We start from the raw sequence: 14,584 nt of genomic DNA, 5'->3' as shown, positions 1-14,584 counted from the left end.
TTTTCAAATGACAAGAAAGCAGACACTAAGTGCAAACACTTCTCTGTTTCTACTGGTTTCACTTCCCCTCGTGTCCCATTATGGTCATACACGTGGGCAGGGTCAAGTTCAAAGGATTGATGAGCACATCCCATCAGTTGATGGGAATAACTTCAGGGTCACATGGCAAAAGGATGCAGCTCTAAGAGCGGGGAACATCCATGAGAATTTTTCCGTGTTCTACAGTTGTCCTTCCAGTTTAGGTATAAAAGGTGTTTTACCATTATTATCCTTTAAGGCTAAATTTTGTTTAATATCTTCATGTTCTTTCATTTTAGATTTCTGGATTTCTACAATTCTGATAGGATGATGTTATTCCATTCAGTTACTAAATAGGCGCACATGACTTCACAGTGAATTCGGTGTGCGCTGGATTGGTATTTGTGAAGAAGTTTCATCTAACTGCCACGAATAAGTAGAGTTTAAATGAGTGATTTCTCCCTCGTTTAAATTTCACTCCTGTCCTTTTAATCTATTTCTTTAAAATATTATCTCTTATGTTCACCTTGTATAGAGTGTGCTCTAAGAGCCATGTTTGATAGTGGACACAAATGCATACACAACATCCACCCAAGTGAGGCAGTGTGGTGACATCAGGGAGAAAGGCCAATTCTGGCTTCATCACAGACCCACTGTAGGCCACACCTCCTGTTTTTGACACTTCCTGTTTGTTTTTGCCTTTGTTTTCTGGCTTAAGGAATATATCTTGGAAGACAAAGACTGTGTTTGTCTAATTTACTGTTCTGTCCTTGCCCCCAGCACAGAGTCTGGAAAGAGGGCACAATTCATAAAGAGTTGTTGAATTGAGTTGAGTAAAAAGCTATAGGAAGGAGGCGACATTTGAACTGGATTCTAAACAATAGCAAATAACATTCAGTTCACAACTGGGTGAGTGGTTGGGGTTATTCTCATTTTATAGTTGAGGAAAAAGGTTTTTTTGGGGGGGTTAAGTGATCTGATCCAGATAACACAGATGGTAAAAGAATGGAGCCAGGCTTCTAGGCATAGGCTCTACCTTCAAGCTGTGTGTTTTAACTGTAGAGCCAGGATTCTAATCATGGTGTCTGTGCGCATTCTGCCAACAAATTATCTTTGAAATGCAAGAATAAACCTCAGGAAGAGAGGCGCACAGCCTCATCTACTGATTTCAAGGGGTTCTTTCCACAGATTGAGACTTTTCTTTGCTATTTGCTAATCCTACAGTTATTCTGTCCATTACCTTATCTGTCTAGCAATGCATTTATCTCTCTGTCCTTCAGTTTACCAGTTTTTACGTCTACCAACCCACTTATCCATACATGGCTGTCTGTCCATGCTTTTATCCTCTCAGATTTTTGATGTATTCCTCACTTCTGTCACAGATGAGTCACCAGAACCAGGAAACGGGGCTGCTGTGTAGAGGCTACTCTATAAGTTACTGCCAAATGAATGCTGCGCATGGTTGGAGGGTCACATATATGCAGTGATAATGAAGGTATGAACTATAGAACCACTGAGTGCTGGGTTCAAATCCTTGTTGCATATACTGTTTATATGGACGTGTGTAAGTTATTTAGCCTGCACCTCAGCTTACTCACCCATATACGGGGTTAGTGATAGTGTCCATATCGTGTGATTATGGAAAGGGTTAAGCACACACACGAGGGAGAGAGAGAGAGAGAGAGAGAGAGAGAGAGAGAGCATGTTGTGCGATTTAGAGCCATATTGTAGTGCTTTAGACTTATTGTCATTAAAAAAAATGGCTGTAGCGCTGATTCAAAGTGACAAGGTTCATGCTCTCACTGGGTCTATGTTTTAGAGAATTAGGCAGATAATTAATAGCCAGACAGCCAGATGACCAAGGTCATCAAACTTCCCTGGAGCTCTGGCTTTATCTGAAATTGTTCCCTTGTCTCTACTACTTGAGCCCATTTTTACAAACTTGTCACTCTTTAATTTGGTCCTAATAAAAAACAAAACAAAACAAAACAAAACAAAGGTGCTGCCTATTTTATGTGGCACTGGTCATTTGTGGCACCGAAGAAGATGCTAGCTGTTTGTGCTCAGTTGCCTTCCTCATCTTCTGCAGACCTCATCTTCCCAGCAAAGACAGATGCATCTCAGTGCTGGTGTAGAATGTGCTGATGAGTTTCTGGCAGTCCAAGGACAAGCTTCCTTATGTATATAATGGTAGCTAAGCTCATGTGATACCCAGTGACTATATTCACATTGAACTATGATTTCAGGCTTCAGCTATGTTTTCTATTCTTATGAATGATCTGGGGCTCAGAAGCAGAGTTTTCTGGCAGCCTTGTCATGCCCCTAAATGTCAAATGCCTGATGATGGAGAGGCTTGGCCATAGGTCATATGGTATGAAGGTTATTGACAGGCATGTGATCTGTATGACCAAAGATCGTGGCTCCCAAAGCCTAGGGTGATAATTCTTACTCCTGACTCCCTTCTGTCCAGCAGATTGATGGATCCAGATGAAGTACCCAACAGCAGGCACATTAGGATCAGAGGCCATAACTCATACAGAACTACTGCTCTAGGGTAACAGTCTATACCTTGTGAAGATTTCTGGACATGGATTGAGAAAACCAAGGGATTTTGGGATTGGGACGGATATAATCTTCACCATGAAGCTCAAATTTAATTTGACCTATGTTTCTTCCGGTGAGACCTCCAACAGCCTCTTCATTTATCCTTCACCCCTCAACCACACCCCATTCTCAGTCATTTCCAGAGGCACTTTGTTCTTGGCCTCTATGACTTCTGACATTGCCATTTGTGCATCACGATTGCTGTTTCACTTAAGTGTCATATGGCTATAGTTTCTAGGAAATATAATCCATACTGCCTTAAAAAATAAAATTCAAAATTAAACTTAATAATTATTAACTTACCCAATGACAGGCCATGTTTGGTTTGGCTCCAGGTGGGACTTGCTTAGGACATATTAGGAGCACAACCCTTGGTGTGCTCCTTAGGAATGGATTCATTCCCACAATCTACTGTTTCTCTTGGCAGCTTCCTGGCTCCCCACTTATGGTTTCAAGATGATTCTAGCAGCTGTGCAGCCTCACACTTTCACAACACTAAGCACAGAAGAATCTGTACTTCCCTACTGACAGTTTCCCATTGGCTATAATTCATGTCAAAGAATGGTCTGAACTCCCTAGCAATAAGGGAGAAGCCACTCCGGTCAACAATGCCAGCAGCAGAGGAGGGCTGAACTCTGGACTGCAGACAACAGTTTTCTGTGTGGAAAACTTCACTCATCATTGATCATCATTCTCTTCTCTCTCTTGTGGAGGCTGAGCTAATTCAGTTAGCTTGTGAATTTTCATAGTTCTTCAGTCAACTTTCTTCTCTCATTTTTACTTGTCTTTTTGTAGTTTTGCTCCCCTAGCTTGCCTCAGAGACTCTCCTCACAGCAGCTCTACCTTGCTCATGTTGGGAAATCACAGGTTGATGGCTCCTGCTGTGTATTCAGTTAGCATTAGTATTGGTTGGATGAAAGACCTGTATTTTGCTTTACTGTCGATGTGCCATCATTGAATTTTTAACCCCACTCCTAAGTGTCCCCTGGTAGACTAGGCCCTCCTACTAATATTGGCTCATCTTCTTCACTGATGGCCCTGGACTAGTGAGTTTCCTTCTTTGAATTCTGCCTAGGACTCATGAATGGGAGCTTGTTTGGAAACAGGAGTTTTGCAGTAATAACCAGGTAAAGATGAGGTCAACATGAGTGAGGATGACTGCTGAATCCAGTGACTCTCATGGTATACTTATGAAAAGCGAGGCTGTGAGATGAAGAGATATAAAGAGACCATGTAAAGAGATATAAAGACCTCTAGTGGAGGCAGAGACTGGATTGCTAATAAAGCAAGCATGCCAAAGCTACATACAGCTAGAACAGCAAGGAAAGGAAGAGTCTTCCCTAGTGACTTGAGGAGTGAGGCCTGCCTGACACCTGATTTCTGACTTTCAACCTTCTGCTCTAAATAAACTACCCAGCCTATGGCATTTTCTGCAGCAACTCAGGTAGCAGACACAGAAATGAGTCTTTCTATAGAGTTCAGTGCTCTGCAGCAGCCATCCTTGCTACTTCATTCATTCTCAGGAGTTTAACAGATCTTTCCATACACCAGGCACCAGATATATGATGATGAATGGATCAGTGTCCATGTCTTCCAGGATCCTCTAATTGGGTAGATGGCATGTAGGCAAACAGATGATGTGTCCAATTGCTTTAATCTAAAGTGTGGCCCTATGACATGAGTTTTTCTTTTCTTTATTTTTTAAATTTAATTTATATATTATAATTTATTCACTTTGTATCCCTGCTGCAACCCCCTCCCTCATCTCCTCTCAGTTCCACCCACCCTCCCTCTTCTCCCCTTATGGTCTTTCCCTAGTCCCCTGATAGGGGAGGACCTCCTCCACTTCTGTCTGACCTCAGCTTATCAGGTCTCATCAGGACTAGCTGCATCATCTTCCTCTGTGGCCTGGCAAGGCTGTACTCCCCAGGGGGAGTTGATCAATGAGCTGGCCACTGAGTTCATGTCAGAAACAGCCCCTGTACCCCTTACTAAGATACCCACTTGGAAACTGAGCAGCTAATGGGCTTCCTTTAAACAGGGAGGGGGTCTACATCCTCTCCATGTATGGTCCTTGGTTGGAGTATCAGTCTCTGCAGGCTCCCCTGGGCCTAGGTATTTTTGCTCTGTTCTCTTTGTGGAGTTCCTGTCCCTTCTAGGTCTTTCTCTCTCCCTCTTCTTCCTTAGGATTCTGGCACTCTGTCCAAAGTTTGACTGTGTGTCTCAGTATCTCCTTCAATACTCCAGTGAGTAGAGGGCTCTGGTCTTGTTCCTTGTCTTCTCCTACTTCCTACGTCTATCCTGTTTGCTCTTCTGAATAAGAATTAAGTATCTTCCTTAGGGTCCTCCTGTTGTTTAGCTTCTTTAGACTATAGATTTTAGCATGTTTATCTTATATTATATGGCTATTATCCACCTAGAAGTGAATATATATCATATGTGTCTTTCTGCTTTTGGGTTACCTCACTCAGGATGATCTTTTCTGGTTCCCGCCATTTGCCTGCAACTTTCATGATTTCCTTGTTTTTAATTGCTGAGTAGTATTTCATTGTGTAAATATACCACACTTTCTGTGTCTATTCCTCTGCTGAGGGACATCTAGGTTGTTTCCAGATTTTGGATTTTACAAATAAAGCTGCTATGAACTTAGTTGAGCAAATGTCCTTATTGAATGGTGGGGCATCTTTTGGGTATATGCCTAGGAGTGGTATAGCTGGATCTTAAGGTAGCACTATTCTTAATTTTCTGAGAAAGTGCCAAATTGATTTCCAAGGTGGTTTTTACAAGTTTACATTCCCACCAGCAATGGAGGAGGGTTCCCCTTTCTCCAGAGTTTTCCTTTTCTACTGCATGTAAGTTGTGGTCAGAGTTTTAAGTATTGCATCAAAACATATCTACATGTATGGCCCAGACCAACCACTTATCAGCTCTCTCTCTTTCTGCCATAGTATATTTCTTTTTTGTTTGTTTGTTTGTTTTTCAAGACAGTGGTTCTCTACATTGCCCTAGCTGTCCTGGAATCCACTGTGTAAACCAGGCTGACCTTGAATTCAGAGATCCACCTGCCTCTTCCTCTAGAGTGCCGGGATTAAAGGCATGAACCACCATGCCCAGCTACATTCTCTTTCAATCTATGTCAATTTCAATTTCTTCTTAAAGTATAGACAGCAATGGTCCTGTAGTGAGGACTGAGTGAGTCTATGTTTCCTAAGTGTTTAGTTTATTCTCTGGTCCAAATAAGCTATGATTTTATAGTTTATTAAAATTTGGAATGGAAAAATTATGTCAGGTTTTGTAGGCTAATGTAATTAGCATATACAGATATATTATGAGAAAATGGAATTTAAATTAGAATTTAATGTTGGATTTAGGAATTAAGTTAATTCACACACAGGCACACACACACACACACACACATACACACTCTCTCTTTGGAAAGAACATTTATTAGCACCCCCCCCCCCCACGAATCTTTATTTGTGTTAATCAGACTTAATTTTTTCAACCACCCAAAGTATGGTTTTAAAATCCTTATCACTTCTCCAGTTTACTCAAGAATGCGAATAACAAACAAAAATGCACCCAAGCCTGTAACAAAAAAACAAAGAACAGAAATGTCACCTCTCAGGCAGGTGTGGAGCACACACCTGTAATCCCAGCACCTGAGGTTGAGGCAGGAGGTTTGTGAATTTGGCACCAGCTGCCTGTGATCAATAGTGAGACTGTATCTGAAAAATGTGAAAGTATAAAAAAGAGGAAGGAAGGGGTGGAGGAAAGCAATGGGGGAAGAAGGAAGGAATAAAGACAGGATACCCCTGTCCTCTAGAAGTCTGCTGCAAATGCAACTGAAATGGTCTGCTTGCCTTTTTCTACTATTGAGCTTGCAGGCAATGCAATCAAGTTAGGCACATTCACACCTGATTCCCCGTAAAGGACTTGTCCAGATGGCTGTTGGGCCCCAAAGGGCAGGACCTTGTGTTCATCTCTGTTAAATTTCATGTTGTGCAATTCAGCCTTCCACACCAGCTGGTAGAATTCTTCTGGGATCCTGGTTCTATTACATAGCATGTTTGCTACAAGGTAAAGGCACAGATTTCTACAGCATACGGATTTTTGTCAGCCGTTATTTAAGCCCTTGATGAAAATTCTGAGAGAGTTTCAGGTCCTGGGCTGAGACTGCCCTTACTCCTTGATAAAGTGATGGACAATTTCTTCAGGCTTCTGATGGCAGGCCTTGCAAGGAAAGCCATATTATCTATTAATTTCAGGAAAGGCAAACATGAAACATCTCCCAGCTCTGTGTTCTAGCTGGTATTTTTAGGAAAACCTTGGAGATCAGGAAGAAATAAGAATGTCACTTTTTCAGGGCCTCAGCTGAATATTTCAGAGTTAACTCTTGGCAAAAGTTCACTTTTTAGACTTTCTGTTGAACATTTCTAGAATTTCTTTTAAGTTTAGCTGATGTTTCTTTGGTTAAGAGATCACTCACACTTTAGGGCTCAAGAAATGTTGGTGATGGTTACACTTGATTTCATTAAGATCTCCGTCTGGGATAGATGTATACACTGTCTCAGCCCTGTCCCAGAACTTTTAAGCAGTGTGAGTGTGTGTGTGTGTGGTGTGAGTGTGCTCACAGATGGAGGTCAGAAGACAACTTTAGGGGGCTGTTTTGAGGCAGGGCCTCTCTTGATATTGTTACTGTTCAGCATGCTCCAGGCTAGCTGGCCCACCATCTTCTGGCTGATTCCCCTGACATGTTTATGAGAAGTGTTGGGATTACAGAAGCATACCACCCCCTCTGGCTTTATGTGCATTCAGGGGAGTCAAACTCGGGTCGTCAGGGTTGCTCAGAAAGTGCCACCGCTGAGGTGCGTGTATCCCTAAACCTTCCACAGAATTTTGTTGGTAGGATATGTAATAGAAGACTCTGAAGCTCTGGAAGGTATCTAAGAGCAGATGGTGGTAATTATGTGTACTCAAACCCTGGTCCATCGCGCTTGAGGCTCAGTGTTGATACCAGTCTCCTCTTCTGGTAATAAGCAGCATTTGTGTATATTTGTAAGCAGTTTTGTCTGCTTAATGGCTTCATGAAGTGTGTTTAGTTCATGGTTACTTTGTTCCTGAAACTCTAAGTCCCACTGGGCTCAGACTGTGGTGCATCATGTCTGCTTTTCTCAGAGCCCAGCACTGTGCCATGCATATAAAGCTCGGTAAATATTTGTTGAATGAACTCAGAGTGTCAAATGCAAATGTGCTTCCAACCAGGTCCATAACGTGTCAGGTGAATTTGACTTAGGGTATTTCTATTTTCACATGCAACCACCTCACTGCATTTGTTCTCAGAATCCCAAGTGGGAGTAAATACTTTCTTCCCAGTGTGCTGAGAATAAATTTGGGTTGTGACACCCTTTAAAAATTCCCTAGAATATACAGCTGCCTTCATCAGGCTAAGTGGATGGTAGCATTATGGGGCCATTACTGGGCCTGGTGCTAATGGGCATTTGTCAACCCCTCTCCTTACTGCCATGTGTTAGACCTGTGTGTCCCTGGTAATTGCTAAATAACTCACTGAGTGCTGGGGTTGCTAAATTAGGAAATGAAATAATAGAGTTAAAATAGAAATAGGCATGTGGACTGGATAGAGACATCACCACACAGAATGCTTCACTGCATTGTATCTTCTGAATACAGAGGATGGCTGAAGTCGGGTTAAAATAATGGGCTTTATAGACTTGGGGACTAACTAATGGTTTTGTGGGGGGATGTAGCAGCTGTTTTTGGTGGGTGGTCTCCTCTACTTCTGCCTAAAACCCTTAGAGATGAAGGAGATGAGTCTTCTTACACAGGGTTGATTGCACAGGCTGCCCTATCAGAGAGGTGAGTGACAAGAACCAGCTATTTCCTGGAAGCATGAGTGAGCACTCTTTCACCAGCCACACAGAAACAGGTTGCAAATTCAGAACAGGGGCTGGCCTGGTGGGGAAGAAATACACGAGTTGACATCTGGTTCCTATCAGGGAAATTTCTTGTGGCTGTTACAGGCTGTAGGAAGATGGTCTCCTGGGTTGATGTTGAGCTGTCGTGAGTGACCAGGCCAGGCGTCAGAGAAGAAATGACCCACAAGGTTTGCTTATATTGAGAATAAGACTTACTATGTATGCAGCTTATTTTTTTAAAGTAGCGTTTGGTTTTAGAGTCTGGGTTGTAAGAGTTCCTTTTAAGGGAGATTCTTAATGGAAAACTTTCTAAGAAGAGGCAGCTGTTTAATCTTCTGCTTCTTATAGCTTTGCTGTTCACATGCTAAGGGCCAGTGTTTTCTTTTGGGGAAATGGAAGAGGATACACATTGTATTTGTATTAATTACGTTCATGTTTCTGGGACCAAATGACCCCAAAAGAAGAAAGGAAATGGGGGAAAGACTTATTTGGCTCATGGTCTCAGAGGGCTCATTGATCATGGTGAAGAAGTTATGTGGAGATCATAGGGGCATGAGGAAGCAGATCAACAAGCTGGAACTTGTCATGGATATAACCTTGCAAGCTTCATCCCCAGGGTCCTACTTCCAGCAGGTGGACTCTACTCTTAGAAGTTCCCAAGGCTTCCATAGCAGCCCCCATTGGGGAGCAGGTATTCCAAAAATGAACCTGTGAGGACATCACAGATTCTAACCATCACAGTTCTTGACTATTGATCTAAGTGTGACTAGAGGAAAGCAAATAGGGCATGGCATGGTTCCCACCTTCCAGAGAGCTCAGAGTACATCCCAAGACTAACTGAGCTATGTCTACTTTTAGAAGCCATATCCATGCCGTTCTTTTCAAGGCTGCACTTATTTGCTTCAGCGAGAAGTTTCTGCAGTGTGGCATCTGGAAAGTAGATTGGTGTAAGCTCGGGGATCTTAAAGCACAGTGCCCTGGTTTAGCACCCCGCTGACATATATGGTCCTGAATTTCATTTCTGATCTAGGAGAAGGAGTGAGTTAGAGGATGGGGGCAGAGGGGGTCAGTATTGTTTTCATGTCAGTCAGTTTTCAACTACATTTTCTCTGGTCTATTACTTTGTTGATAGAGGGTTGTCTTGACAGTAAATCTCTTTGGACAGTAAGTATGTAATGAGCTCATAGATTCTGTTCACATCCTTGGTCCTCACTTGAAGGGTCAGAGGGGGATCTCTATATCTTTATCTCTGCAGTTTGATTCTTAATGCTTACAGTCTGACCTCAGCTTGCAAGAGAGCCTGAAAATGTCCAAGCATCACATTTCTCTTCCTGACCTGGAGGATTTTTCTTTCTTTCTTAGTCTTCCAACATCAGTGAGCATATTCTTCCATGCCGCTTATTCAGCTCAGAATTTTGGTCTTTTGAAACTCAAAAGATACAAGCTCTCATAACTCAAAATGCCTTTTTGCTCAAGATTGAAGTTCTTGTGTTGAGGATCAAAGGCCTGTTTTGAACCTCAAAGGCCAAATCCTGACTCTTTTTCTCTTTGGAATGGTATTGGGGGAAAAAGAAGAAGAAGAAGAAGAAGAAGAAGAAGAAGAAGAAGAAGAAGAAGAAGAAGAAGAAGAAGAAGAAGAAGCAAAAGCCCTGAACCCTACATCGAGGACCATAGATATAGAATACTCAAGCTATCAAGCTATTGAGTGGACACCAGGAAATGCCTGGAACTAAACCTTCATTTGTTTCATAGTAATCAATGCCAGACTTATTCCAGTAAGAAGCCACTCAGAATTCTCACTCTTTGTGACGAGGGCTAGGGATTAGATGATTTTTTAGCTCACATGAATGTGTCTTCTAGAATTTGTCTGAGGAAAAAAAAATCAATAACAGTCTAGTAACTGCTGTTCTGTTTCCCCAGAAAGAAACCGAGTATGTTCAATATTTACTGTCTTTATTTTCCCGGCAGCCCTATGAAACACGTATTGTTCCTGTTACTATTTTACAGGTAGAAATACTGAGAGCCAATCAGATCAGTCACTTCATTTGTGTTGGGACTAGAAATTAGACTCGTTCGGGGCCCCATCCTTCCACTGAAAGAAGGATAGGGCCTGTGGAAAATACATCCGTGGAAAGTAAACACAGAATAAAACGAAAGAGCCTGGTTCTGTGGCTGTCACAGTACTGTTCCCTCAACCAGGATGCTCTTCCCCTTACCTTAAGGGGGCTGCTTCATTTATTATCTGTGACTCAGATCTGTGGGCCACCTCTAATACCAAATGTGTTTTCATGCAAAGTCTCACAGATAAATTTTGGCAAAGCTTATTTTACTTTTCAGCATCTTCTGAAGTTTTATTATTATTTATTATCATTAATTCACATCCTTATGCATTCTTTTTCTGAATCTTTAAAACCATTGGCTTTGAGGTTGTATTGTGGGACCCCAATAGAAGTTGAGGCTCCATTTGAGACCCCCACTGCAGCCTGAAAGAAAGTATGGACTTACTCCATGACAGGCCTCATTTCACCTTCAAAAGGAACAGGCCTAAATTTCCATTTCCTTGAAGTGAGTTAACATTACTGGAAAAAAAACAAAACCACAGAAAACGGGCAGCCAACCAGAGGCCACCTGATCCTCTGCCAGAGACTCTGTGAGGGAGGGTCTCTCTGCTGGACCATCTGGTAGGAAAGGTAGGGTTGGTTAATTAATGACCAACCCAAAAGATTGCTGACCACCTCAAAAGTTGCTCACACTTTTTTGCCTGCACTTACAAATTTGAATGCCCCAATCATACTAAAGATTACCTAACCCATCCTGAAACTCCCCCTGAGTACTGTAAAAGAAACCTGTGAGCTCATTTTGCGGTTCTTTGCCATTTTGCTTTGCATAGGTGGGACCCCAGTGGACTGGATTTCTGCAGAATAAAACGCTCTTTGCTGTTTGCAGACTATTTGAGTCTGGGGTAAGTTTTCTTCGGTGAGCTCTGGACCCTAACATTATCATTTGCAGGCTCTGGTCACTTGCTTATTCCATAGTGTTTGGAGCAGTACCTGGTTCCTTTAAATATGCCTGTATGACTTTGGTTTCACGAGAAGGGACAGTCTGAGAAGTCAGAGGACAAATGCCTGTCTTCCCTATCTCCAAGTGCCTGTCAGAAGAGACAGGCAGCAAGCTTAACTTTGCTGCTTTCCAAACTTGATGTGGAAAGCTGTCTCTGGAGACTGGCTCCTTCCTTTGGGCCTGCTTCCTTAAATGAGGATCAGAAAGCAACTTTAATGTGGAGCTTCATTTGTTTATCAAAGACAGACTGGCCTTTGTCCTAAAGCACAGCTGAGATTCCCCAGGAGGGAAACTTCCTCTACCTAGAACTTCAGAAGAGCTAACTAAGCAAAGCTAAAATGGCTTCTTCTTGGCTCTGCCATTATCCAAGAATGTGGAAATTCAGCTTAGACCTCCCCAGAGGAAGGAACAGAAAAGATAGCTCAGTTGTCCCTTGGTTTCTGCATCTCCTGGGAGCCTGAGATGTCCTATCTAATGCAGTGGGGAGGGGACATGGAGAACTGAAGGACTCCTGCCCTCTGGCTTCCTACAACAATGCCTCAGATGCTCATGAGACATCAAGAAAGGAAGGACTCATTTTTTTTCCCTCCTTAAAGCATGGTTTCTCTTTGTTTGATGTTTCATTTATAAAGTTGACATGTGTTCATTGTATGTAGTGATATGTTTCATAAAAACATGTTAGGTTAGTTACTCTGGCCTGTCATTCCAGGCCCCCAACACAAATTTTCGTTGTATCACCTTCATATTTTTTTGTAATTTTCAAGGACCATCAGTGCTTAGGTTATACACTGTATAGCCTCACTGTCTCACTCACACACATATAGGTGTGTTTTTCTCAAGAGAGAGAGAGAGAGATGTTTATACACACATATAGGTGTATGAACATTTATTGAATTTTTTGACTTGTGTACTTACATAAAACTTTCTTGTCATTAATATAAAGGTCAGAGAAAAAAAATGGTGTTATTTTCTGTAAATAGGGGATTTTTCAGTTAGTACAGGAAGTTAAAAAATGTTATTCACAAGTTTGCTTTCCTTTCACATGAGAAATTAGCAAGGTTTGGGCAATAGAGAGGGGTAGCAGAAATTTATTCATATAATAAATTTCATTTACTTATAAAACAAATTTCATTTATTTATAAAAAAGTTTATTTATGATAAAAAATTGCCTGATAGTATCACAATTGTCTATATGCATTACAATCACACTCCTCTCTCTCATCCTCTCACCCGCTTGTAAGACTTCCTTTCTCTTCCCAGTTGGGCTCTTCTTAACACACCTGCATCCTTTCTTTTCTTCTTTTCCCCTTCCATCTTCCCCTACCCTTGTCCTCCCTTTCCCTCCTATCTCCTTCTCTCTCCCCCTTCACCATGCAGGCCATGAACAAAAATGTAAGGAAAGTATGGGAGCAGGAGTAGTTTCCTCATCTTGTATTTTACTGTGCTCCTGAATCCCTGAAGTCTCCCGCCAAACACTTGAAGGGATGATTATGCTTTTTTCCCTGACCTTTGGGAATGATGTCTTTATCTAATCTTGCACCTCTACCTGTCACAGCTGGTCAGGTTATCCCCAAGGCTGGTTCGATTATCTGTTTTGAAAGGGGCCTTTATCTTCTGAAGCAGCACTTCCCAAGTCTCTCTTTCATGAGAAAGTTCTGGAACACAAGAATCTGGGCAGAGTGAGAAGAACCTCTGTGTAGAACAGACATCTCAGGCAGATGGAAACAGTATCTAAAAAGGCAGAAGGAGGAAGGTAGCAGAGCATATTTTAGGGGACTCCAAGCACTTCATTCAGTAAGGCTAGCTTTGCATCAAATGCCATAAGGCAGGCAGAGAGGGTGAGACACGAGGTGAGAGAGGAAGTCGGCGGGAGCCTGTGCATGCCCATGTTCTGCTTTGCTATTTATAAGTGAATTGTGTTTGGGTGGTAATGCCATACCCTTCTGGGGAGTATCTATTTTTGCTGCCTGACTCCATGGGTAAGATTTTGGGGTGGGCAGAAAGGTTGTGAGAGTTTCTAGGATTTTGTTTGATTTCATGGGATATGCAGGCTGAGTGGAGAAGGCTTTCTAGGGATCATGAGGGGAGATCTGTGCAAGGCTGCAAAGTAGAGGAGCTGCCACTGGGGCATGGCAGAGATGTCCAGACGTGGAGTTGATGATGCTTCCTGTTTTCTACATAACACCATAACGAGGGCAAGACTGAGCATACGTAGTTCACTTAGAAGGTACAAGGACACCATCAGGGAGTGAGGGCGTGACACTGGAAAGGGAAGACAGCTGATGAAGTTTGCATTATTGAGCCATCCATCACAGGCATTACCTGAAACTCAGCTTGTTTAAAAATATGTCTTAGAATAGTTCTCCTTAAATGGCTGACCAGTGGGCTATTTAACATTTCTCTTAACCAACAGCAAAAACGTGTCCACAGGGATGTCTTATTCGTTTTATTTTTATTTAATTTAATTATGCAATTCCCTCCCCTCTCCTCATCTCATGTCTGCCTCCTTCCAATTTCACAGCTTTCTATTTTTAGCCATTGTTACATATGCATATAAATGAATCAACATGTAAATATAATCTGCTGAGTCTTTTTTGTGTTGCCTGTATTAATGTTTCTAGGGCTGATCATCTGGTATTGGATAACCGGTCAGAGGACTCATTTCTTGGGATGACTAATTCTCCTTCTTAGCATTGTTAACTGCCTATAGCTCTTCATCTAGGAATGCTGCTCCATGAGAGTTCCTCCTTCTGTGTTGGGATGTCAACTGTTGTTGGAGTTGCTCTTGTCTTGCTTAGGCAGCCATATTGTTGTTGAGTATAGCTTCCTTATCATAGCTAAAAGGCAGGATCTCACAACACTTCCTGGACCTCTGGCTTTTACAATTTTTTTCCTGGTCCCTCTTTGGTGATGTTTCCTGAGCTTTGGGTATAGGTGTTTCATGGGGATATTTTAATTCCCAGGTA

General features: G+C 42.1%; 1 protein-coding gene and 1 pseudogene across 6 annotated transcripts in view; one reads left to right on the top strand and one right to left on the bottom strand.

Annotated features, from left to right (window-relative positions):
* Positions 1-7,614, bottom strand: part of LOC110559586 (ras-related protein Rab-11B-like) — an 88,031-nt pseudogene extending 80,417 nt beyond the window's left edge.
* The window catches only part of Hs3st4 (heparan sulfate-glucosamine 3-sulfotransferase 4), a 426,554-nt gene that overhangs the window by 183,147 nt on the left and 228,823 nt on the right, over positions 1-14,584 (top strand). For 2 of the 6 annotated variants that reach the window (XM_060366879.1, XM_060366881.1), the window contains exon 2: positions 11,449-11,520. The exons of the other annotated variants lie outside the window; for them this stretch is intronic. In XM_060366879.1, coding sequence (XP_060222862.1) covers positions 11,449-11,520 — 72 coding nt within the window. The remainder of the gene's footprint in view (positions 1-11,448; positions 11,521-14,584) is intronic. 6 annotated transcript variants of the gene reach the window in all.

Source organism: Meriones unguiculatus, chromosome 14 (genome assembly GCF_030254825.1).
Source record: "Meriones unguiculatus strain TT.TT164.6M chromosome 14, Bangor_MerUng_6.1, whole genome shotgun sequence".
NCBI lineage: Eukaryota > Metazoa > Chordata > Mammalia > Rodentia > Muridae > Meriones > Meriones unguiculatus.
This window is presented reverse-complemented; position numbering and strand designations above follow the sequence as displayed.